Here is a 22,935-nt window from a genome sequence, read left to right on the forward strand (position 1 = left end):
CACCTTGTTAGGAGAAGCCATTTTTCCTGTCTTCTCTCAGATACGTGGGATAGTTTTATGAGGAATGCAAACTTGTATCATGAACTATCCAGCAATAGCATTACTGCTGTGCAAAATTCAAAATTGCTTTCTCACTGTAATGTTTGCTGTTTTCCTTCTTTTGATGCACCCTGGCAGGAGAAAGGTATGTGCCTGGAGTGAGTAATGTAACAAAGGAAGATGTTATCATGAGAGAAATCATCCATCTGCTATGTATTGAACCAATGGCTCACAGTGCAATTACTAAGTCCTTGCCTGAAAATGTGAGTCCTGGTTTGATTGTTGCTTTTTGCTTAACTGCTACTTTTTATGTCTTTCTCCTCTTTGGACTCCATATCTCTATATGGAAGTGTTTTATTTTTGATATAAACCATAAATGTTGCCCTCGGAATTACAGTATAACCTGACAAATGGGGTTTCACACCTTACTGATGTGGTAAATGCCCTGGATTGAAATATGGTCTAATCTGAACAGGATTATATGGGGACTGTGCTTTGGGATGAAGAGGTGGAATCTTTTAGTGTATTCAGAGACGTATGTCTCCTAGACTCAAGAAGAAGTTTTAAAATTATTTTCTGTTTTGGCCCTGTAGGACCATGGAGCTATTCTGTCTTGTGTATCATCAATAAAAATCATCCTGTAATTTTGATCACTTAAACCTGTGCAAATCAGTTGAAAAACAGGTATTGTACAGGTCTCTTTGAAAGCACAGTTTGCCGTGCAATTCCATGTTAACTGCTGAAAATCCACCTGAAGGATAAGAAAGCAGTTTGAATTTTATTGTCAAAGCAAACTTTCAGGGCTGGCGACAAGGCAAAAAACTTCAATTTTGTTTCTAAACTAAATATCCTTGAATGTTACCAGAAACCGATAATAGATGATCCACATTCACTGTTTTTAGACACTAAAACCTCTGTTTTTCCCTACATTGAGGTTGGGTAAGGCACTGCTCTGTCAGCTCTGCTATAAATCCAGTTTTACATGACTGTATGAAAGTTTTTATTGTCTATCCTGGTTCTTACTTTTAACTTGTTTATTATGAATGCCTGCTTTCTAAGTAACAGTGGGCAAAATATGAATTAGGGAATTGATCTAAATCTGTGTGTCTATCTTTATTATACACAGCATAATACTGAAGATATTTGAATCATTATATATTTATCCCAAACTAATTTTTTTACCAGGAGAACAATGAAACTGGCTTGGAGAACGTAATTGATAAAGTGGCTACATTTAAGTAAGTTCTTAATACTGTTTTATAGGTAGCATGAAAGTGAAATAAGTGACCTTAGCTTATGCAGGCTACACAGGCCACGCTACATGGTCTTCCTTCAGCTAATATTTTGCCGTCTTGAAATATGCGTGCTTTCAAATATGATAGAGAAGTAAACCGTATGGAACGTTTGAATGCTGTTTTCTTCTGCCCCTTTCTTCCCTCAAATTAAATTCAAGGCGTCTCAGGAATTTAGTAACCTCAAGTACTAGTAGGAGAGTTCAAAAGTTTTAATTTCAGAGATGGTTGGGAACCTGAACTTGTTTTGCCTTTGACAATCACACTTGATTGTTGATTTAGATGTTACTGAGTTGCTAACTTGCTGGATCTTTCAGATGGGGCTTAATACATGCACATATAGGAAAGGCATCAGCTGTAGCAGTTGAGAAAATCTGACTCAAATGTCTGTTATGTTTTTGTCACAAAAATGTCTTGTAATTTTAATTGTTTTAGTATACCTTATTTTAAATTTCATGTGGCTTGCCTGTTTATTTTTAGTCAATGGCAGCTACAGGTGTACCTAGTAATTTTGCCTTGCGAATGATGTGGGAGATTCAGAAAATGCTCTTTTTGCTCATCCAGCCGGAAAGTAGCTTTGTGTTACTTAAGTTTTTTACCTTGGTTAAAGGAAGCGCTGGATTTTATACAATAAGGTCCAAATGTCTGATACTCTAAGCTATAAAGTTATAATTAATTTACATTTCGATGACTTCATGGTGTCGTGTAAGCTAGAAATGTTTCTGTATTGGGTGTGATTTATCATAGTATACAGTATCAAAAATTAAAGACTGATAACTGCACCTACTCTATTCTCTTTATAAGTTGATGAAGCCACCATTGCTATTGCATTTTGTTACTAGCATTTCCTTGGAAAGAGAATTGTTATTAGTTTGTACACGTTCAAAGATGTGCTTAAGATGCATTAATAATCTGTATATCTTGAAAAATACCTTTTTAAGGAAACCAGGTGTATCTGGCCATGGAGTTTATGAATTGAAGGATGAATGCCTGAAGGAGTTCAATATGTTCTTTTATCACTATACTAAGACCCAGCACAGCAAGGTAGGCACTGTAAAATTCACTCTCAAAGATAAAAGCAGTACATGCTTTTCAATGTCCTCAATAATTTTGCTGAATCAAAGGAGTTAAGATGATGGATTATCAAGAAACTGATCTAGGAAATGATGTGTACAGCTAGCTTTAAAACCAAACCTAATGAAGTTAACATTGTTAAGATAAATTGATGTGGTGTGGTTTGCATTACTGTTTTTCCCCAGATGATTTCTGTATTATCTCTGTTAACTATTTGTCCTAAGAACAAAACGTATTAAGAATTACTTTTGAATTGGAAGACCCCAAAATTTGTTTTTAAGTCTCAAATGAGGAAGAAAAGTTCTCCAATTATTAACCTCTACTACAAAATTGAAATGTAATATTATTAAACATATTTAAGAAAAGATTTTGTGACTAAGTATTTACTATATGTCTTAGCACATTTGCTAGTCTATGGTTTCTGATTGTTTCCTTGCATACTCCTGTAGAGATGCTGATATAACAACATTACCTTTTCTATAGGCTGAGCATACACAGAAAAAAAGAAGAAAACAGGAAAACAGAGATGAAGGTAAAAATTTGGACGTGTTATCATCAAATCAGCAAATGTGATAGTTCGGTATTACAAGTGGTGCATATAAAATAAGAGCTTTGGGAGGTGGCTTCTGGCTTATAATGGGATAACTGAGTTTGTATCAAAAGTTTGATTTCCTTGTGATGTATGGTAATCATAATTAGTTAGCACCCGACATTTATTTCTGTTAAAAAAACCAACCAAACAAAAAAAGCAAAAATAAGAATTTTGGAATTTACGGTTTAATTTCCATGTAGGCAAATCAACACAACATAATACCCACTGAAAAAATAACAGCTTTGAGTCCTGGTAGAGTAATTATGGAGACAAAAGTTATTTTTTTTTCATCTCCTTTCTCTGACATAGAGTTAAGACATCGTAGTGCCATGTAGAGAAAACTGCTGCAGAAAGTATTGCTTTTCACCAGTCTGTGAATATCTGGAGTCTTAAGTCCTATAAATCACAGTTTTCTTTTTAAAAGCTGGCAATACATAAAGCAATAAAACTGCATGTTTCTGTGATAATACAAACCTAATTTTCCCTTTGAGTTTACTTTTATCCATTCAGGTCACAAACATTGAGTTGTTTTGAGGAAGATTTTGTAACCTGAACAATTATGTACAATAAGCAATTTAATAAAATCAATTGAGATATTGCCTGCTTTTGTTAGTTACAATGGATAATTATATTTCTCTTCCCAAATTGCCCTTTACCTTCAGTTGAATACCTTAATCTTTGCTTTCTGTCCTAAACTGTACTTTGATTTTGTGTACATTCAGGAGCACTACAGCACATCACATCTAATATGGCTGAAATTCATTCTAAGTGAATTTTATTGGCTTTGGGAGCTGTGGAACTGAAGAAGAAAAAATGACAAAAGTGACAAAACATTGTCACTTAAAGGAACATAGAGAATATGATTTCCAAGTTAACCATAAAAAATGTTAATTTCCTTCATTTACAAGTAACTGAAGATTGACATCTGGCAAATCAATGAGGAAAGTGGGGGAAAAAAATGTGGATTATTTTTGGTGGTTTCTTCCATTTCACATATTTGACAGCTGTTCAATCATACTTTTTCGGGTTTTTTTTCCCCTGGTCACTCTAGAGGCTTAAAATGTTAGCAGGGATGTAGAAAAACATTTATCTTATAGAACTTTTTAAAAAATGCCAATATTCAGATATATTTATGAGAAACTCGCTTTCATTTAATTAGGCAATGCAGTTCTAAAATAGGAAGATAGCTGTTTGGTGTGTCCATTATGTTGCAAGATACTTTGTGCTTTTATATGGCCATGCTGTCTTTGTCAGTAACTTCTGTAATTTATTGATCCATTTCAATCTAAATTGTCAAAAGTTTGGCGGTCTCAAAGGTACTACATTCCTAGAAACTTTTTGAGAATAGGCATCCAGGTACCAAAAGATGATTTAAATCAGTGCTTCCAGGTAGGGAAAGGGTATGCTATGAGTTGAGCTCTTGTTAGCAGACACCAAGATTCCATGTGGCTTCTGGGTGAGACACTTTACCACATATTTTCAATATTAGCTCAAAAATACATGATCAGATACTAGACAACCTATGTAGCTAAAATGATCCAAATGCCCCAGTAGCAGCAGTTCCTGTCCCATGACATGGGGGACACTCTAACATGAGACGCTACACTTTGGAAAGATTCAGCGCTCACTCTTGTTTAACTACTTCGGAAGTTTGTAGCCAATGCAAAACAAAAACACTTTATGTATCTCAGTGATATATTGCACTGCCAAGAGGCAGTGCAATGTAGTAAATGTTTTGGATTCCTAGGTATTACTAAATACTTGTGATAGGTTGTTTGTTTAGCTTAGTTTGCAAATATTTTATTATGAAACTAATTAAATGCACTCAGTTTTTCCAAAGAGGAAAACTGACTTGGGCAAGCAATTGTTTGGTCATATTTCTATTGATTGAAAAGATCTGATTGTTCCTTCAATAGGTAGCAGTATATTTGCTCTCTCTACTTCTTGCCTGTAAACTTTCATGAGATGTCAGTATGTTTATTAGTATATTTGCATTTTACTATTTTCTAGCATTGCCCCCACCACCTCCTCCAGACTTCAGTCCTGCATTCAGCAATGTAGTGAGGCTTCTGAACTGTGATGTAATGATGCATATACTGCGGACCATCCTTCAGAGAGCAGTAGAACTGGAAACCCACTTGTGGACTGAAGCTATGATCCAAATGGTATGCTTAGCATTTGTATTTTTCCCATGATGACTCCTATATTAAGTCTGTTAACTGTTTATGATATATCAAAATGGGTAAAGGCAAACTCCGAATTGTAGGAAATGGCTTTTTGACCCCCAAACCTGTTTTTGTAAGTCTCACTGATGAAGAAAATATTTCTAACCTCTATCATAAAACTGAAATGCAAAACACAACAATATTAAACTGAGAATGTTCATCAGTTTTCTATTTTGCTTTTCCCTATGTGTTGCCTCATCAGTGAAGATTGTTTCAAAATGTGATTCTCTTTACCTGATTTATTTATTTATTTATTTTTTTCTCCTTGAAACTTCACATACAAATCCAGAAACTTTTGATTGTGTTAAAGAAATTAGAGTTACATGATCCTGTAAGCTGCAAAGTCACCAAATATGTAAATGCCTTTGGGGTCTCAGTCATAAAATGATGTAACTTTGTGAATGTTTACAGGTTTCATTTTACCACTGTGACTTTATGCTTTAAAAAATTAGGTTACTGACACTGATAAACTTAGGTATGCTTTTTTTGTATTTATAGGGTTAGGACCTGAATTTATCAAATAATTGAATTAATTAGCTATTTCAATTAGAGTGCACAGATTATTTAATTGCTCTACCTGCTAATCTTTGGCTTATGGAATTAACCAAATATTCATAGATTTATGTCAGCAAAATGACATTCATGTGTAAATAACGTGAAAGGTGTGCCAATTTATTAAAGCAGATGCAAGAAACACACAGGAAGGATAAGTATATTGGGCATTGGAGTTTTACCTTTCATGTACAATCTCTGCACTTTTTCTGGTTGTTGTGTGTGATTGTATATGTAATCAATGTATAGTAGGGAACTATAGTAAACATTCTCAGTTTTATATACCAGTTTTCCAGACCTCTGACAGTGAATGAGTTTTACCACTTTTATCTTTTCTAGGTGCTTCATCTTCTTTCTCTAGGGTTGTTAGAAGAGAAGCAGCAGTTACAGAAGTCTCCAGAGGAAGAAGTAACCTTTGATTTTTATCACAAAGCAACAAGTATGTTTCACTTTCTCTGAAAGGACAGAGTAAATCTGTCTAGCTTGATTTTTTCTATGGGCAATAAACTAGAAGAAAGTATTCAATTTTTTTAGTCAGACAGGCTTTTTTTTTTTTTTTTTTTTTTAACTATAGAATTAAAAGCTGCTAAAAATTTCTTTGAAATAATAAGTAAAACAGGTTTTGAGTAGGTTCCTTTGTTTCCAGTTGAAAGATATGTTGAAGAGGAGATGTGCTCCTCTTCCTGGGAAGGAAATGAAAAGATAATACTGGCATTAGGTGGCTGAAAATGGTGGCTCTTCAAGAGGATTATTGAAACGGAAACAAAGAATTATAAAAATTCCTAGAGAAATAGCAGCTGTTTAAAGTGAACTGTCTCCTGAGTTGTACAGGTATTGATTTACCTGCAAGTTAGTCTTTTACTATGGTAGTGACAATAGAAACAAACCTTGTTGGCTATGAAGTGTGCTTTTGTTTATCTTTTGCTTGGCTCCTCCAAATCCCTAGAGACCATTTCCTAGTCTTGTATTTGAGGCTAGTGAGTGGGAGTTGGAATCTGCATCTTCTAAATAATCTTCCATTATTCATCTTACCTAGAGTTTCTCCTTCACTGTGTAAGAATACAGAAAATTCCTTTATCAAGCTAGACATAATTGTCACTTGGGAAGTGAAACAGTGTTAGGAACCAAAAAGCTACTGAACTGCCTGTATTTCATTTTTTTCAAGAGTGTTCTGCAAAGAGGTGTCATTGAGTTTGAAAAATACTCCCATTTAACATTTTGTTTTTGTTTGCTATTATTTAGCAAGAAGAAGCATTACCATCAAACTGAACATATTTCTGTCTAGAAAGCTTCATGACGACTCTAGGAGTGCACTAAAAATAATTATAATTGAGAGATGTTAGTGAGATAATTCTCTGTCAGGTTTAGTTTTGCTTTTGACAATGTTTATAGCCAATTCTTGTTTTCTTATGTGTGATACATTAGACTGGTTTAGCAGGATGCTCTGGACTTGGATGAAGGTCCATGGAAGTCAGCATGTACAAGCTTTGAAATGTAAACAGCACCATGCATAAACAGTGTATTAACAAGTTTTTGCCTTGGTAAAAATGGTTTATCAAACATCACCAGAAAAAACAAAACCACATTTATATGTTTCCATAAAGGATTTAAAAATACCTTCTGATGATACTTAAAGAATTTTTGTGATATTTTGTGTCACTCTTTAAAATGTGTTTTCATTTTATTTATTTCAAATGGAAGGTGCTGTAAAAGAAATCTAATTGAAGAGAGTGGTCCCAATTTCAAAGCATGCTTTTGTTAAAGAATGGCTTAAAAACATTGTTATAAGCTTTTACCAAGGTGTGAGGAAGAAAATAACAGTCAGTGAAATTATAGCAGAAATGCACCTCTGCACAGTGAGTTTTTAGCAAACTTTTATATAAAAGGAGCTTGTGCACCGCAGCTTCTTTTTGAAGCCAATAGGTGATTCCGTTTTGTCTGTTCTTCTTTTGAAAATAGCAAAGATCACTGATGATGGGGAAAGCATATACTATATTTAACTGGAATAAACAGATGAACTTCAGATGGAACTGTGGCTATATAGGTTTTGTGGGTGAATGTTATATTAGCGGTTGTATAGTTATATATACAGTTATATAGCAATATTTTAAGTTATGTCCATGATTGTAAATGCATTAAGATGTTGACTATTTTTTTTCTAAAAATCCATGCATTTCTATTTTCTCCCTTTGTAAAGGAATGGGAAGCTCAGCCTTGAATGCTGTGAACATATTAATGCTTCTGGAAAAATTAAAAAGAGTTCCTCAGTTAGAGGCACAGAAGGACACAGTCAGTTGGATCCTGCAGGTAAACAAGGGGGGAGATAAGTGCAATCTGATTTTAGTAAATCAGAAAGCCGTTATGAAAGATGTTATGGCTCCTGTATATAACCCCTTAGATAGTGTTTAAAACTGAGATTATTTCTTGAGAAGCTTAATTTGTTGAACTCCTCCCCTCCTCCCCCCCCACCCCCACCCCCAAATGAGATGATGAGGTTTCTTGAACAGCCTGCATTAGCACTTTACAAATCATTGTATTTGCTGTTGCTACTTGAAGTGTTAGGTCAATAATTCATTCCAGTAATGATTTTTTTTTACATAGGCTTTATTCCTCATATTTCTGTTGTAATAGCAAGAGATAATAAAGGTTTATAAAATCAGAAAGATTTTTAGCAACTGCTTGTATTAAAACTTAAATCGTGCTGATCTAACTAATGACTGGCAGTGCTGGAGGACTGAAAACAGAAGAGTTTTACTTTCCTGCATACTGTTGGTGCTCTCCAGATTTAGGATACAGATGCAGCAGTATTACAGGGCTGCACATTACTGGCTCAGTTAGGTGCTTTTCTCATTTAGGAGTGTGGCAATAGGTTTCATCCTTTTGAAATTCTGAAAACAATGTGAAAACAAATATCAAGAACTTTAGTCTTATCTGTATTGTGATTACAGCCAAATTGTATTTTAACATCTACGTCTCTATTTCTAGATGTTTAACACAGTGAAAAGATTAAGAGAAAAATCTAGTTTGGCAACAACAGTAGCAGCTACATCAGGCTTGGAGGCTACAAAAGGTGATGAGGTAATAATAAAAATGTTCTATGGAAGCTTTGTATTTAACTTTTTGGCTGTTTTCAAATGGGTGACTAGTTATTGTTATACACAAATATCATTTTAGATATTAATTTCTGATATATTGCCTACAAAAAGCATTTAGGTTCAAAGATTGATATTTAAAAATCAAATTTATGCTATGCATGGTTGCCCTTCCAAATATAGTTAAGTAAAACAGTTGCAGAAAATCAGGAAGGGATTAGTGTCTGTTCAGTTCTGCTTTTGTTTTCTTAGTGATTTGATCACCTTTTCTATTATATTGTCAGTATGTGTAATACTTAGAAATAAAAATCCACGTAAAATGATGTCTTGTAATTTACAGGAGCCATCAAGAGGTTAATCTGCTTTACCTTGATTGCATAAAGATATTAGGCTTATGTGATTACTCTGTCTGTGTATCAGTCTCTGCCCTCTCCTCTCAAAATAGCTTTTGAATCCAGTTGTCAAATGACACAGAGGAATGGAGTTTTCAGAGATTTAATCCTACGCGTTTTTTAAAATTGGCAGCTGAACAGAAAAGAAGAATCCAGTTGGCTCACTGTCTAAGGGCAATACAAGCAAGCTGGCTCTGACATGTTCTGTTTGGCAACAGCTTGCTGCCCAGCAGCCTCTTGGCCAGTCATTGTATACATAGCTCTAAGCTTACCACAGCAGTTAAATAAGAAGAATTAGGTTTCATATATTTTAATTATGTCTGCCTGCGTTTTTGAATTCTACGTTATCAAAGTATCTAACTATGGTTATAATTTTTGAAAACATGATAGATGAGGAAATATCAGAAGAAGGAGAGTTGTCTGGTCTATAATGAAGAATGGGGGGAAATTATCCTTAGATACATAAAATGCTGCCACAAAAATGTAGGCAACGATACATTTGCTATGTCCTTCATAGATTGTTCAGGATAAAATTTTCTTAAGTTTCTGAAAAGGAGATTTAGACTACTCAGCAGAGATTTCATTTACAGGTTTCACTTATGGTGAGAAAAACGAAACACTAGAGTATTTTGCGAGGAAGCTTGTGGAGTTCACCAAAGCTTTTTAAGAATAAATGAGATGAACTCCAAACTAAAATGTATCAGGTGTTATTGATCCTGTCTTTGTTCTGTTTAGTGGTCCTAGTTAACGTTTAAGATTTTAGTTTTACTTTTTTTTTTCACGTGGCAATTAACTTTGTCATTAAAATGGTGTCAGGTTAGTTAAGGAATTTGATGTCAGTGATGAGAATGCATGTACTTGGGGAAGAATTCTGCTAATTTTTTTGATGTTCTCTGTTGCCTGCGGTTTCTTTATTCTTTTTTTCTGTAAGAAACAGAGCACTCAGGACAAAGAGAAAGCTGAGCGGAAGAGAAAGGCAGAAGCAGCTAGGTTGCATCGTCAGAAGATAATGGCCCAGATGTCTGCTCTGCAGAGGAATTTCATTGAAACCCACAAGATCCTGTATGAAAACACACTGGAGACGCAGGGGAAAGAAGATGCTATAATGGAGGAAGAAAGGTAAGAAAAAAGACATCCAGAGTTCTGATGGGAAGAGTTCATTAACTAAAAGTGGTTCTGCTCCATAAAAATTTTGAGAGCACACTCAAGCAACAGAATGTATCATCCCAGTCAGCAAACTTGTGCCAGTATTTACTTTTAAGTCATCTTCTACTACAGAATTATATATGAACTGACATATTTATACTAATGTCAGAAAAGTGTAATCACTTAATAGAACAGCGTAAGAAAAACTATAAGAAAACTAATTATTTCTTCAAGTGGAAGATACTTACATTACCTAACATTTGAAAAATGTCATTAGAAAACTTCTGAGTTTGACATCACTGTAATTTTGGAGGTGATTGTCTACTGTATGTGAAAACTTAAGTATCTGATTTGGAAAGAATCTAAAAGCCAATATGCATTAAAGTTAGGTTGTGATGAAGTAGGCAGTGTGATGCAGTGCAGCTTGTAACTGACAGCTGCTGTCAAGATGCTCGAACTGTGGATGTTGAAGCAAAGCTTCATGTATTCTGGAATGGTTTATTATACTTTGGGAGGATAGTGTAAGGAAAGCTATGTTTAGCTGTCTTAGCAAAACCATAATTTTGCTGGTATGAATTGCTCACATTTCAAGCAGAGAGGTGCTTGAACAGTATGGTATGCCTAATGCAGTTTACAATTTTGAAGTAATTGGGGATGCACAAAACTAATGAGGAAAATAGAGATATCTGCTAAAAGAAAAAGATATGATTGCTTCTGTGAGTTTTGATCTTTAAAAAGTTATATTCTCTAAATCATCATTGAACTCTGTAGAATAAGAATTATTAGTACTTTATATCTCATTTAAAACTATATGGAAGTTTATGATTTCACAAAACATTGAATGAAGTAGTGGCATTCATTTTTAGTATGTTTTCTCCAAGAATGGGAAAGAAAAATCTAATGTTTCTGTAAGATTAAAACATGTTTAATCCAATTTATATTGAATACAGTTTTTTCAGTTTCCTGCTGCTGTGAATCCATTTCAGTGTTACGCCTGTGTTCAGTGTGTTAAATGCCTTCCGCTTCCTACTTCTAAAAATGACTGCATTTAGTGAGGATTGAAGCATTTCTTCATCATTTTGTTAAAGCACTTTGGTATAAAACCAGAAATTTTAGCGGTAAATTGCGTTTTTAGATGCCAGGAAGAATGTCTATTGCTTTAGAAGAAGCCAGCTGATTATTTTATATTTGTGTCACTTATGTTCTTACAGCATGTCTTTGGCAATAGATTACTCCAAAATTGCTTTGGGTCCCAAACGAGGTCCATCTGTTGCTGAGAAAGAAGTTCTGACCTGTATTCTTTGTCAGGAGGAGCAGGAAGTAAAGCTGGAAAGTGCTGCTATGGTATTGTCTGCCTGTGTCCAGAAATCGACTGCCTTAACACAGAATAGGAGTAGAATTCTGGAACTCTCAGGGGGTATGAAATTTTTTTCTTCTAGACTGCAAACTATTCTGTATCTAGAACTCGAATCCTTTGAACCTAAATAAAATTTGCATTCAGTCAGGATGCTAAATGGCTTACCCTTAATAAAAAGAAAATGAAAGATTTGAAACTGATGTAAAATCCATGCCTTAAAATCCACAAAAGGAGACACACACGAAGATTTAGATCTGTCCCACAAAAAAAAAGAAAGAAAATAAGAAAAAAAAAAAAAACCCCGAAACACCATAAAACTTAGAGACTTGGTTAGGAGTGGTCGCTTTGGAAAGAATCTGAGAATGTGAATGATTCCTTCTTATTTGAGTCCAATAACAAACTTTCCCAATGTGAAGGAAATACATGAATATTATCAGAGGCTGATAGGGCAGCCTCAGGAGATTTTTTTCTTGTTCAGAAAGTGGTAACAACAACAAAAATGATTTAAAAAAAAGAGTAAGCAAGGATCATATGATATCATTTGGGGTGAATATAAAGAAAATAATACAGACATGCACGGTTGGAATTACATAATGAATCTTGGTAGAAAGAAATACAAAGACCAACCAGAAATCTTTTGGGAGTAACAGACATGAGAAAAATTTTGATCAGTTACTTAATGGGGATGAAAGAAAATAAATAGGAAAAATAGGGGAAGCTGAAGTACTCAAAGCCTTTTTTGCCCCTTTCTTAAAAAGAAAAATAATAGTAATTTGAGACCAAATACTTGATGCAATTAATTTTAACAGGAGAGAAATGCAGTCCAGAATAAGATAAGAAGAGATGAAACAATATCTAGGTAATTTCAGTGTATTCCCTTTGGCCATTATTAAAGCAATATTGAAAGCAGGCTCAGAACCATTGTTATCAGTAAAATCTTAAATTATCATTAAAAATGCATGGAGGATAGTTGAGATCTCAGAGGGCTGAGAATAGCAAACAAGTATTTGTCAAAAAAAATAATTAAGTGGAACAAGGAAGAACTAAAAATTCTAGAGTACCCTATCCAGCTTAGATGCCCACAAACCTGGAACAGGTTGCCCAGAGAGGTTGTGGAGTCTCACCTCACTTCACTCAGTAGGAGATATTCAAAACCCGCCTGGACACGATCCTGTGCAGTGTGCTCTAGGTGACCCTGCTTGAGCAGGGGAGGTTGGACTAGATGATCTCCAGAGGTCCCTTCCAAACACAGCCATTCTGTGATTCTGTGAAACATACTGGATGATAGTAATTATTACTGGTTTATAAGCACTTGAAAAATAATAATGTGACAAGAAATGGCAAATGTATTTCTCAAGAGAAGACCTTAGTAAGCCACTCTAATTCTTTGACCAGGATAACTGGTTTTGTGGGCAAGGAGGAAAAAGATAACTTACTCTGATTTTTGTTGTACTTTTTTTGGCTCTGTCCTACTTGATATGCAGTCTAGACAAGTGTGGTTTAGGTGAAATCACTTCAAGGTGGATGTGTAACTTACAACTGCTAGTTTGATTCTAGCATGCTATAGTATTAAATAATAATTTGTTAAAATGGTATTTTGATTTTTTTTCCAGTAAATTGAATTATACTTATGTTAACACTGAGCTAGAAATTAAATTGCTGCTGTCTTCTATTAAATATTTATCAATCAATATACACTATTTTTTTGATTATCTGTCCATGTTTTATCATAAATCTAAGTTAGTCGTGTTCAAATCTTGGTTACTGAAGCTAACTAACATAGAAGGATTAAAAATACTGTATTGAAAGACAAAATAATTGAAAGTCTGAAAATGCTGTTAAGGTGTTTTCTACTCTATGGCCTTTGTGTAGGCAGGATGTTACAATTGTTTTTATCTTCCCTAACAGATGTTTATTCAACCTGTTTTTAAAGCCCTCCAGTTTGGGAAATTCTATTACCTCCCAGAGAGCCTGTTTGGGCACTTTTACTGTCTCTTTGTTAAGTTTTTTCTTAACATCAAACCTTGATGTGTGTGTCTGTGTGTGTATGTATATATATGTGTGTGTGTGTGTGTGTGTGTGTGTGTGTGTGTGTGTGTGTGTATATACACACATATATATATACACACACACACATATATTTTTTTTTTCCTTGTTGAAATTTAAATCTAATATTACTTATCCTATCCACTGTATGTGTTGGGAACAGTGTGGTGGTGTTTTTTTTTTAATTTTTGCAGCACACTTTGGCATAATTGTCAAGTATTGTATCTCTTCCTTAGGCTAAGCAATCCTAGGGTGATGAATCTTTCTCCATAGGTTGTATTTTCTTGACCTCCAGTTATTGTCATTGTTCTCCTCTGGACTTTCTTCAGTTGTTCCATATCTTCCCCTTCCACATTGAAATACAGTGTAGTGCCCAATGCTGGATGCTCTAGTCCAGCTAGGTCATACCTATACCATGTTAAGTATAAAGATTACATCAGATATCTTGCAGTTTACACTCCTGCTTATTTTCAGATATATATTGTATATGTATATTTACATCAGATTATTTCAGATTATTCATGGTCAGATTATAAAGCAAAATGATTTGTACTTTTTTTTTTAATGACTCGACTTTCTAGGGAACAGCTTTTCATTCTGTATTTGTGCAGTTGGTTATTTCTGCTTAAGTATACGAGTACTGTCTCTTGAATGTTGAATAGAGTCCTGAAGAGGAGTTAAGCGCCGATCCCTATTTATCAAGGTTATTTTCAACTATTATCCTATTCTGCCTCATACTCACAAACCTTTGCCAAGTGGTTTCACTTAATAAGAGGCTTTGTATTTCTTCATCTGGATCATTTAAAAAAAAATACTGAATAGTGACAGACTCATACAGAATCCTGTTTGATCCATTACTCATTTTAACAGTGAATTAATGATAACAGCAATTTTGAGGCCACTGTATAGAATTTTTGCTTAGACCACATACTAATTGCATCCCTTTTTTTTACTCTCTTCTGCGATACTCTGAATTTCAGATTAAATTCTATGTTCTTGCATTCAGACAGACTTATAAGCTTTCTGCAATGTCATGTTGGGCTACCGAAATAATTGGAAAAAGAAGCAAATGAAGTTTCGTCTCCTAAAGCCGCTTACAGATATTATTTACAGAATTAACTCTCTGCTGCAAGGTCCTCTGCAGCTCATCAGTGAGAAATAGGCCTGTAAGAGCTTTTTTCTTGGAAGTTCTAAATAAATGGAAAAATGCTTATTCGCACAGCAGAAGTGCACATAGTGATGAATTAGTATTGTACCAAGGTTCACTTTCTTATTCCATTTTCCATTTTATTTAGAGCTGCTTCAGATGCTATAAAATAGAATTATGTACTCAGTGAAAGCAGCGGTGCTAGGTATTTTTTTTCCTGCTTTTCATTTTGTCAAATTCAGATATATCTGTTCAAAACTGTAAACAGTCTACCACATCAGTTTGGAGGTCTGTTCTTGTTCAGTTCTGCACTGCGTGGAATCTAACTTTGAGTGTGTATTGCAGCACAAAAACGCTTTGTTAGATTCTCATAAAGTTGTTGCTGTTAAAAATTTTGCAAGATTAGTGAAAGGTAGATTTGACTTTATTATTCAGTAGTGTTGTTCACACCAGTGGCTTGATACCTGCTTTTGAAAGTATAGGAGATTAGTTGAAGAGATGCCCAATATTTCTTGACCATAACAGTTTCATCTTCTACAAGAACAAACACCTTAGAAACTTTAGTTATAGTTATACTGAATATAACCACAGAGCCATTCCAGTGCTAAAGAACTTTTTTTTTCTTTTTTAACTGACTTACCATTGCTTTTGGTTTTTTGTCCTTTTCTTGGTAATTAGTGGAAACTCTAAGCCTGCAGTAGTGTAAGCGAGCTCTGTCTTGTGGTTCCCTTGTTACGGTACTGATCTGGAAAAGCTACCCAAACAGGATTTCAATTTGGCTATGCACATTGTGTAAAAAGAAAAACTTAAGGCTTGTGCTCTGTGTATACTGTTGTTCATTTCTGTTCATATTGACTGAAAGCTACGTTATTATGCTTTCCGTAATGTTTTTCTACTGTTTTTCCAGATACACTAGATCCTCTTTTCATGCACCCAGACTTGCCATGTGGAACCCACACAGGAAGCTGCGGTCACGTGATGCATGCAGCCTGCTGGCAGAAGTAAGGCTATACCTTTGCAGGGTTTTTTCACATTTTGTATTTATTTATTTTCTGAAACATCTAAGTGCACACCAAAAACATAGCGCAGTACATGGATGCTTAATTAAGAAGTTGAACTGTGTGGTACTCACCTAAGGAAAATGTAAGTCTGGCACAAGAGAAGTTCTGAACTGACAGAAAATAGCATCATCAAAAAGCTTCAGTGCCTTTTATGACCCAAAGAAGAATCTGGTAGGAGTTACTAATTGATGCAAATGAAACCAATAGGGTAAAATTGGTGAAGAATAAAAAACCATAGCTAGCAGATACCTCCTTTAGCCATCCCATGCAAGACAGTAGGAATCTGGCAGATCACAGTTGTGCAACAGTAGTTCTTTGACTCGGAAAGTCTGTAACCATGTCAGCACTTAAAGGATGAAGCAGACTTATACCAGTCAGTGTTTAGATAAGATTCTGGCATTCGAACTAGAATATAAGTAGTTAAATCTACCAATGCTTTCATTTCACAGTGAATAAAATCTTAATAAAGAGCAAGACAGAAGTATTTATAAGCATTTACAGACTTTACAAGATGTCTGTTGTTTGGGAGAGCCCAGGATTTAGACGAAGTGTTTTGAATTAGAATACAACCTGAAATATTAGAAGACCAGGTTACTTACCTTGCAGAATATAGGCATCCTGGTTCCCCGCAGCTGCCCTTGTAGGATCACAGAGAGCAAGGCTAATGCTGTCTGCCTTTGACTCCACGTAGATCTGGCAAGTCTAAATGAGATAGATGCTGTGAAATAATGTTAGGAAGTTAATCGCACTGAAGTATTATCAGCAGATAGTTGAGTCATGCAATTACAAATGACTTTGTGTTGTTGAATAATGTAGATGTCTCTTGAGGCTTGTTACTTCTGCTTGTGTCATTTTACTCTAAGAAGCCTAACTAGACTTCTAGTGGTTATCATTTACTTTGTATATGTATATCTTTACAATAAAAGACGAATACAAAATAAATAGGTGCACACACTTAAAATGATACGGAAATATGTTCCTTGAGTATAATACATCTGCTCTTGGCAGATCCATCCACATCTACGTAGATCTAAGTAGTGCATCACTGGAGCTCAGTTCCCTTGCCCTTTTTAAGAAAAGATGACTTGCTGTGTGGGTAAATGGGATTAAAATGGACAACAGGCTCTTCTCATACGGGATGGCACAGAAGGTTTGAGCATAGTCTTTTATTTATTACATAACAGACATTCTAACTTACTAATATTCCTCCAAATGATGCCTGCCATACTTTTTTTTTTTTTTTGAGTATCTGTGCATCGTAAAAATACTGCAAATTTCTGAACTACCTGGGACAGTACAAGTTCAGAATGAATGGAATATTTGTGTAGTTACCGTGTATGAGGAGGAGGAGTTGAAATAATGTAATTATGCTTAGTGAATTTGGGAAAACAATTGTACATTTTTGATGATTACCTAGAATACTTTCATAAATAATCTGCAATGATAAGGGCTTTTTCATATTTTCCCACCATTTTCTCTTGTTAGATAAATGGGATTTTATTTTTCCACTTAAAATGTTGTAATATAAATCAAAGTAATAATTATTTATTACTCTTGCCAGGAAGTTATACTTTCAAATCTGCCTTTTAAAATCCTACATAACAATTTTGAACATTATTACTGAATTTAGTTGCTTGTCTTCAGGCAAGCAGATTTCACTGTTGGGTCTTCTTGTTCCTAATAGTGTCTACCACTGAGATATTAATGAAATCTGAAGGCTTACCCTATCCAGTGAGGGGGAAGAACTATAATGAAACCTGTGAAAAGATCATAGTTACTCCTCAGGTTCCTTTTGAGTTTAAGATAACTCAAGTGTGCTATTATAATTTCCCTCTCTTCATAGTAAAACAAGGCTATAGTTTTGTTGTCTAATCGTGAGACATGGTCATTGCCATGAATAATTTATTAGTCATTTGTGAAATACTACCATTAGGTTTTCCTAAATAATTAAAAAGTGTATGCTATATCCTGTTCCAAATTCACTCTAGTGAGTTGTGTATGAGAGATGTTTTTAGATAAAATGTTTTGTTGTTTTGAAGATGTTGAGAAAGAATACTAGCAAATTTAAGGACTGTTTGAGTGTAAACACGTTAATAAGATACATGGAAAAGATATTAAAAGCAAGGAAAACTTGCCATCATTTTTGCATGAGTTCATATACATGCTCAAAGCTTTAATTTTATTTTCGTTTCCAAGCACATGAAATACTTGCTCATAAATCAAATAGAGGAAAAGAGACCTGTTTGTTTGCTTGGATAGGTACTGTTGGATGATAACACTTTTAACTACTTGAACACTTGTTTTCACATCGCATTCGAGTCATTCTACTTTCTAGCAATATCCTTTTCAATGTTGTAGGTATTTTGAAGCCATGCAGCTGAACTTTCGACAACGTCTGCATGTTGAACAGATATTTGACTTGGAGAATGGAGAGTACCTTTGTCCACTTTGCAAGTCTCTGTGCAATACTGTGATTCCTATTGTTCCATTGCAGGCTCAAAAAATAAACAGGTGAACTGCCAGGATTGCCCAGTCTGTAATTTAAAAAACAAAAAAAACCAACCAAACAAAAACACCCCCCAAAACCCCACCACACACCCACACTATTGAGGCTTCAAGGAGAGGGGTTGGCTTTTTAAATTTCTCAAAGGAAAGCTTGAGCTGACTTTCCTAACCTGAATAAAGGACTACTTATATCCTTATTGACTGTTCACACAAATGCATTTCTTTTGGTTACCAAAATCTTTTTCTGTAATGCATTTCTAGACTGACTATCTTTTGGAGTATGTATTAAATGAGAAATTACTTTGAGTTCTTAGCATAACTTTTCAATTTGTACAGATTTTTTTCTCAAAACTTACAAGGCCTGAAAAACTATGCCAGTACTGCGTTAATAAGTGTTTTCATAAATGTTGCCCTATGGTTTTTAACATAAGGTGGTGCTTTGACTGTTGAAGTAACAGCTGCTTTTCATTTCTGTTCTCAGTGAGGATGCAGAGGCAGTAGCTCAAATTCTGTCCCTGGCTAGGTGGCTGGAGATTGTTATAGTCAGGATATCTGGCTACAGCATGAAAAATGCTAAAGGTTTGTTGTCTTCACTTTGGAGCTTTTCTGTGGGATCTCTAATATATTTTTCAACTAATATCAATAGAAAATTTCAAATAAAGGATGTAATTTGCTATCTATCAAGACAGTCTGGAAAATGTGGTGCCAGTTTTCAGGGATAAAGTCATGGCCCTTCCTGAGCTCATGTCTTGATTTCATGGCACCCTCTCCTATTTTCAGGTCTCTGTTCACTTTTTTCCTCCTTCCCTGCGGAAGAGAATTATGTGCACTGGGAGAAGATAGCAGCCAACTAACGTAAAGAGTTAATGAAACTTCTGTGTTGACTATTATGTAGTAAAGAAGAGGCAGGTTTAAATTAAAACAGCCAAAATAAATACATATGAGCATTTTAGAAAACAACTAAGCACCGTTACTGAAAATCATCATATTTCTTGCACTCTTAAAGCACAGGAAAGCTTTTTGCTGTTTATGTCACATTCTCCTCACCAGCCAAGCACTACTTTTAATTCTCACATCTCTGAGAATAGAAAAAAAATGCTACTTAGGGAGGAGGATTAGAAGACAGTCTAGCTGGTGAGGTCTGTTTTACAATTATTTCCAAACCATTTTAAAATAAAAAGTCTCACTTCTGTTACACTCCTGTAAAAAGTGTAACAACTTCTTTGCGTTTTAATGTGATTCTGATTCCTTTTTCTGGAAGGAGAGAAACAAAATGCTCCAGCTTTCATCAACAAAGGAGTGGGGAACTCTGCTCTGGAATTCCATTCCATCCTTAGTTTTGGAGTTCAGCCCTCGTAAGTGTTACTAGAAGTGCTTTCTGTATGGTGTTAACTCTTCCCTAAAATAGTCTGTTTCAAGATTTTACTAAAAGAAAGACATTTGGTCTGTTTGATCTGAATGTGGGCTTCCTTAGACTTTTTCATAAGCATTCATTGAACATCAGAGCTAGGTGGACATTTTGGTCAAATCCAGTGTGGCAGTTCTTATGTTCTTAGTGCAAAACTGGGAGACTGGAATCTTCAAATTTGTAATTCCAGTTTTTCAAATCACTTCATGTGCCATTGGATGAGTGATTTAACTTCTGTCTGCCTTAATTTTCCTACTATATCTCTGTTTCGGAGACAGTTTTCACTTGTTTTTAGATGCAATTGTTTGATATAGATTACTTGGAGGAATAGGGCTATATTGTCTATTTTTTATTCCAGCAGGCAGAAACTCTCTGCTATTAAGACAGAGTAAATGGATAGATAGTTCTGAAGTGTACTTTGCTGTCTTTTGTCATCCTAGGTCCTGCTATAAGTACTTCATCTATTGTTGCTACTATTACTTCTGACTAACCATCATAGATACGCAAAGTATTTATGCATGCCTGCTATTGTAAAAGAAAGTCTTTGTCAAAAAGCTGAATTAAGTTCTGTTTTGATAACTTATCTCCAGGGAGAAGATTCTGTGGTTTGCACTTAAGCGTTTTAGTGTTTCAGTATGAGCCTGGCTAAAATCCAGAACTTTGTGATATAATTGTTTTGGCTGCAGATATATGGAGAATGAATATGAATGTCATGAATCTCTATTACCAAGTTCCCAATATATGATTCTGAAAAAACCCAAACAAGCCGTTAAATAATACTGTATGGGTTTTTGCCTAGGTACTTTTCCAGTTATAAGTGCATTTATATAAACTAACCCAAAATCAGCTTAAAGGAGCTTGATGCTATAAAAATGTGTTTTAAAACACATTTGAAATTTCGTACTTTCCATTTTTAGTCTTATGAGATGGGAGAGAGGGAACATATTTTCCCTGCAGCACTTACAATTACACTTTCTTATTCACAGTGCTAGTTCTTCCCCCCCACACCTCCATTTTACTTTGTTTTAAATATTTGAGTTTTTTGAATTTGGATTATAATGTACTGTACAGAAGTAAACTCCTTCATTCTCCCAAGCTGGTTCCAGCCTGGTGGCGCTCATTCTCTGCATTCTGCAACATTTATTTGCAGAGTCTGCCCTACCAAGGTACTTGTTTACTACTGACTTTTCAGGTGTATTCATTTTTTTTCTCCTCTGTAGAGACAGAAGGTCTTTGTATTCAAGAATTCTTTCATAAATTGCCTTGACTTTGTTAGTTATTGATTGACCTATAAGTAATAAGCACTATTAATGATTCACAAGCTGAAATTATCTTGGCTTACTTCTGCAGAATAAAGTACTCAAGCAGTATCAAGGAGATGCTTATTCTCTTTGCCACCACCATTTATAGAGTTGGGCTAAAAGTTGCTCCAAATGAAGCTGATTACCGGATTCCTATGATGACTTGGAGCACATGTGCTTTTACCATCCAGTGCATAGGTAAAACATAATTTGGGTTTACTACCTCTGATGGAGAGTTGTCCAATTGTATACTTTTATGTGAATAATAATAATAAATCTATATAAGGAATAATTAAACATATTCTAATAATGAACAATACTATCATAATACATATATAAAATACAATATATAATAATGATATTATGATATATACTCCTATATAAATAGGTTTATAAAAAACATCATTAATGTTTGGAAAGCCAACACTTAGTGTAATATGTGAAAGCAGAGAGTGATCATGTTGCATGTTACTAATTGTAACATCAAGAGTATTTGAATATATTCAGGCTGCCCAGGATCACTTACCTGTATGCATATCCTACACTGGCAAGTATCTAATAATTATGAAATGGCGCTTCTTCTCTCAGGTTTTCCTCAAAAAAAGTTCCATGATGATTGCCTAATATTTTAGTATCTTTAAACATCCTCTTTGAATGAGCTACATGATAGCATTTGTTTTTTGTTTGCTTGTTTGTTTGTGTCCTTGAAGAATTTTCATAGAAGTTCGATAAGAAAGTGGTCTTTTGTCTATGAAAGTTGCTGAGCAGGTACCTGGTAGAAGGAAAAATCAGGTTTCTCTGGCATTAATTGCTTTTTGAAGGCAAAAGAATCTATTACCATAAAAATGATTGCATTTTCTGACTAATGTACCTGTTTAACATTCGATCTTGTTTCATCTGCATACTGTATACACAAATTAGAGTGTAAGTAAGTAGCTGTAAATAAGTCAGTAGTGGCTTCCAGGCAGGGAGAGAGAGTCTGAAACACAAGCTAGAGGAATTGAGGTTATAACTGTAAATCTCCGTAAATACGATTTGCCAAGTATGCCATTATTTTCTTGATAAAGCTGTTGAGGAGCAAATATAGTCTATCCTAAATCCATAGTGGACTTGATCCAACTGGAGTGATAAGAGTTCAAAAGGCTTATGGGAGGATTGGGAATATTCTGATAAAGCAATAATATTCATGAAAACTGCCTGCATTTTTTAATGTTGGGTTTTATCATAGTTTTCAAATGAAAAAACTGGAAGCCAGGCAGCTGCATTAACATTAATGCCTTTAATACTTTGCAGATTGTTTTCATTTGATCTCTAGAGAAAAAAAAAAAACTTGGTGGTTGTCAGGGATGAGTTCATTATCAGCGAAGGTATAAATGCAGTAGCTGTTATCACAGTTGTGATACTAAAGGCATATGGCAGAAGTAGAAAATTCAGATGCCTTGCTGGGCACAGATTATAAAACCAAAGGGATCACTGTGATAGTCTGATCTATCCTAGGATGTAAAACTTCCTTGGATTAATTTTTGTTTAGAAATAGAGTAGGCTTCTGTGAAATTGTAAAGCAAAACTGCCTACCTAGCTTCTAGCATGCCGGTAGTCGTCTAGTCATAGGGTATATTGTTAAAACCGTATAACTTTGGGCATGTAGCTTAGCTGCCTACACAAGGAGCTTCGACTACCAGCGTTAGTGAAGTCACTAGAGGAGG

At 34.9% G+C, this 22,935-nt stretch overlaps 1 protein-coding gene across 4 annotated transcripts in view; it reads left to right on the forward strand.

Moving 5' to 3' along the window:
- The window catches only part of UBR1 (ubiquitin protein ligase E3 component n-recognin 1), a 73,656-nt gene that overhangs the window by 34,854 nt on the left and 15,867 nt on the right, over positions 1 to 22,935 (forward strand). For 2 of the 4 annotated variants that reach the window (XM_064512571.1, XM_026095739.2), the window contains exons 21-35: positions 178 to 302; positions 1,225 to 1,277; positions 2,273 to 2,375; positions 2,889 to 2,937; positions 5,008 to 5,162; positions 6,114 to 6,213; positions 7,972 to 8,081; positions 8,760 to 8,852; positions 10,190 to 10,377; positions 11,616 to 11,821; positions 15,862 to 15,955; positions 18,374 to 18,526; positions 19,002 to 19,099; positions 19,782 to 19,875; positions 21,279 to 21,427. In XM_064512571.1, coding sequence (XP_064368641.1) covers positions 178 to 302; positions 1,225 to 1,277; positions 2,273 to 2,375; positions 2,889 to 2,937; positions 5,008 to 5,162; positions 6,114 to 6,213; positions 7,972 to 8,081; positions 8,760 to 8,852; positions 10,190 to 10,377; positions 11,616 to 11,821; positions 15,862 to 15,955; positions 18,374 to 18,526; positions 19,002 to 19,099; positions 19,782 to 19,875; positions 21,279 to 21,427 — 1,770 coding nt within the window. The remainder of the gene's footprint in view (positions 1 to 177; positions 303 to 1,224; positions 1,278 to 2,272; positions 2,376 to 2,888; positions 2,938 to 5,007; positions 5,163 to 6,113; positions 6,214 to 7,971; positions 8,082 to 8,759; positions 8,853 to 10,189; positions 10,378 to 11,615; positions 11,822 to 15,861; positions 15,956 to 18,373; positions 18,527 to 19,001; positions 19,100 to 19,781; positions 19,876 to 21,278; positions 21,428 to 22,935) is intronic. The other 2 variants (XM_026095740.2, XM_064512570.1) reach the window with 2 other exon arrangements.

This window comes from Dromaius novaehollandiae, chromosome 5, assembly GCF_036370855.1.
Source record: "Dromaius novaehollandiae isolate bDroNov1 chromosome 5, bDroNov1.hap1, whole genome shotgun sequence".
Taxonomy (NCBI): Eukaryota; Metazoa; Chordata; class Aves; order Casuariiformes; family Dromaiidae; genus Dromaius; species Dromaius novaehollandiae.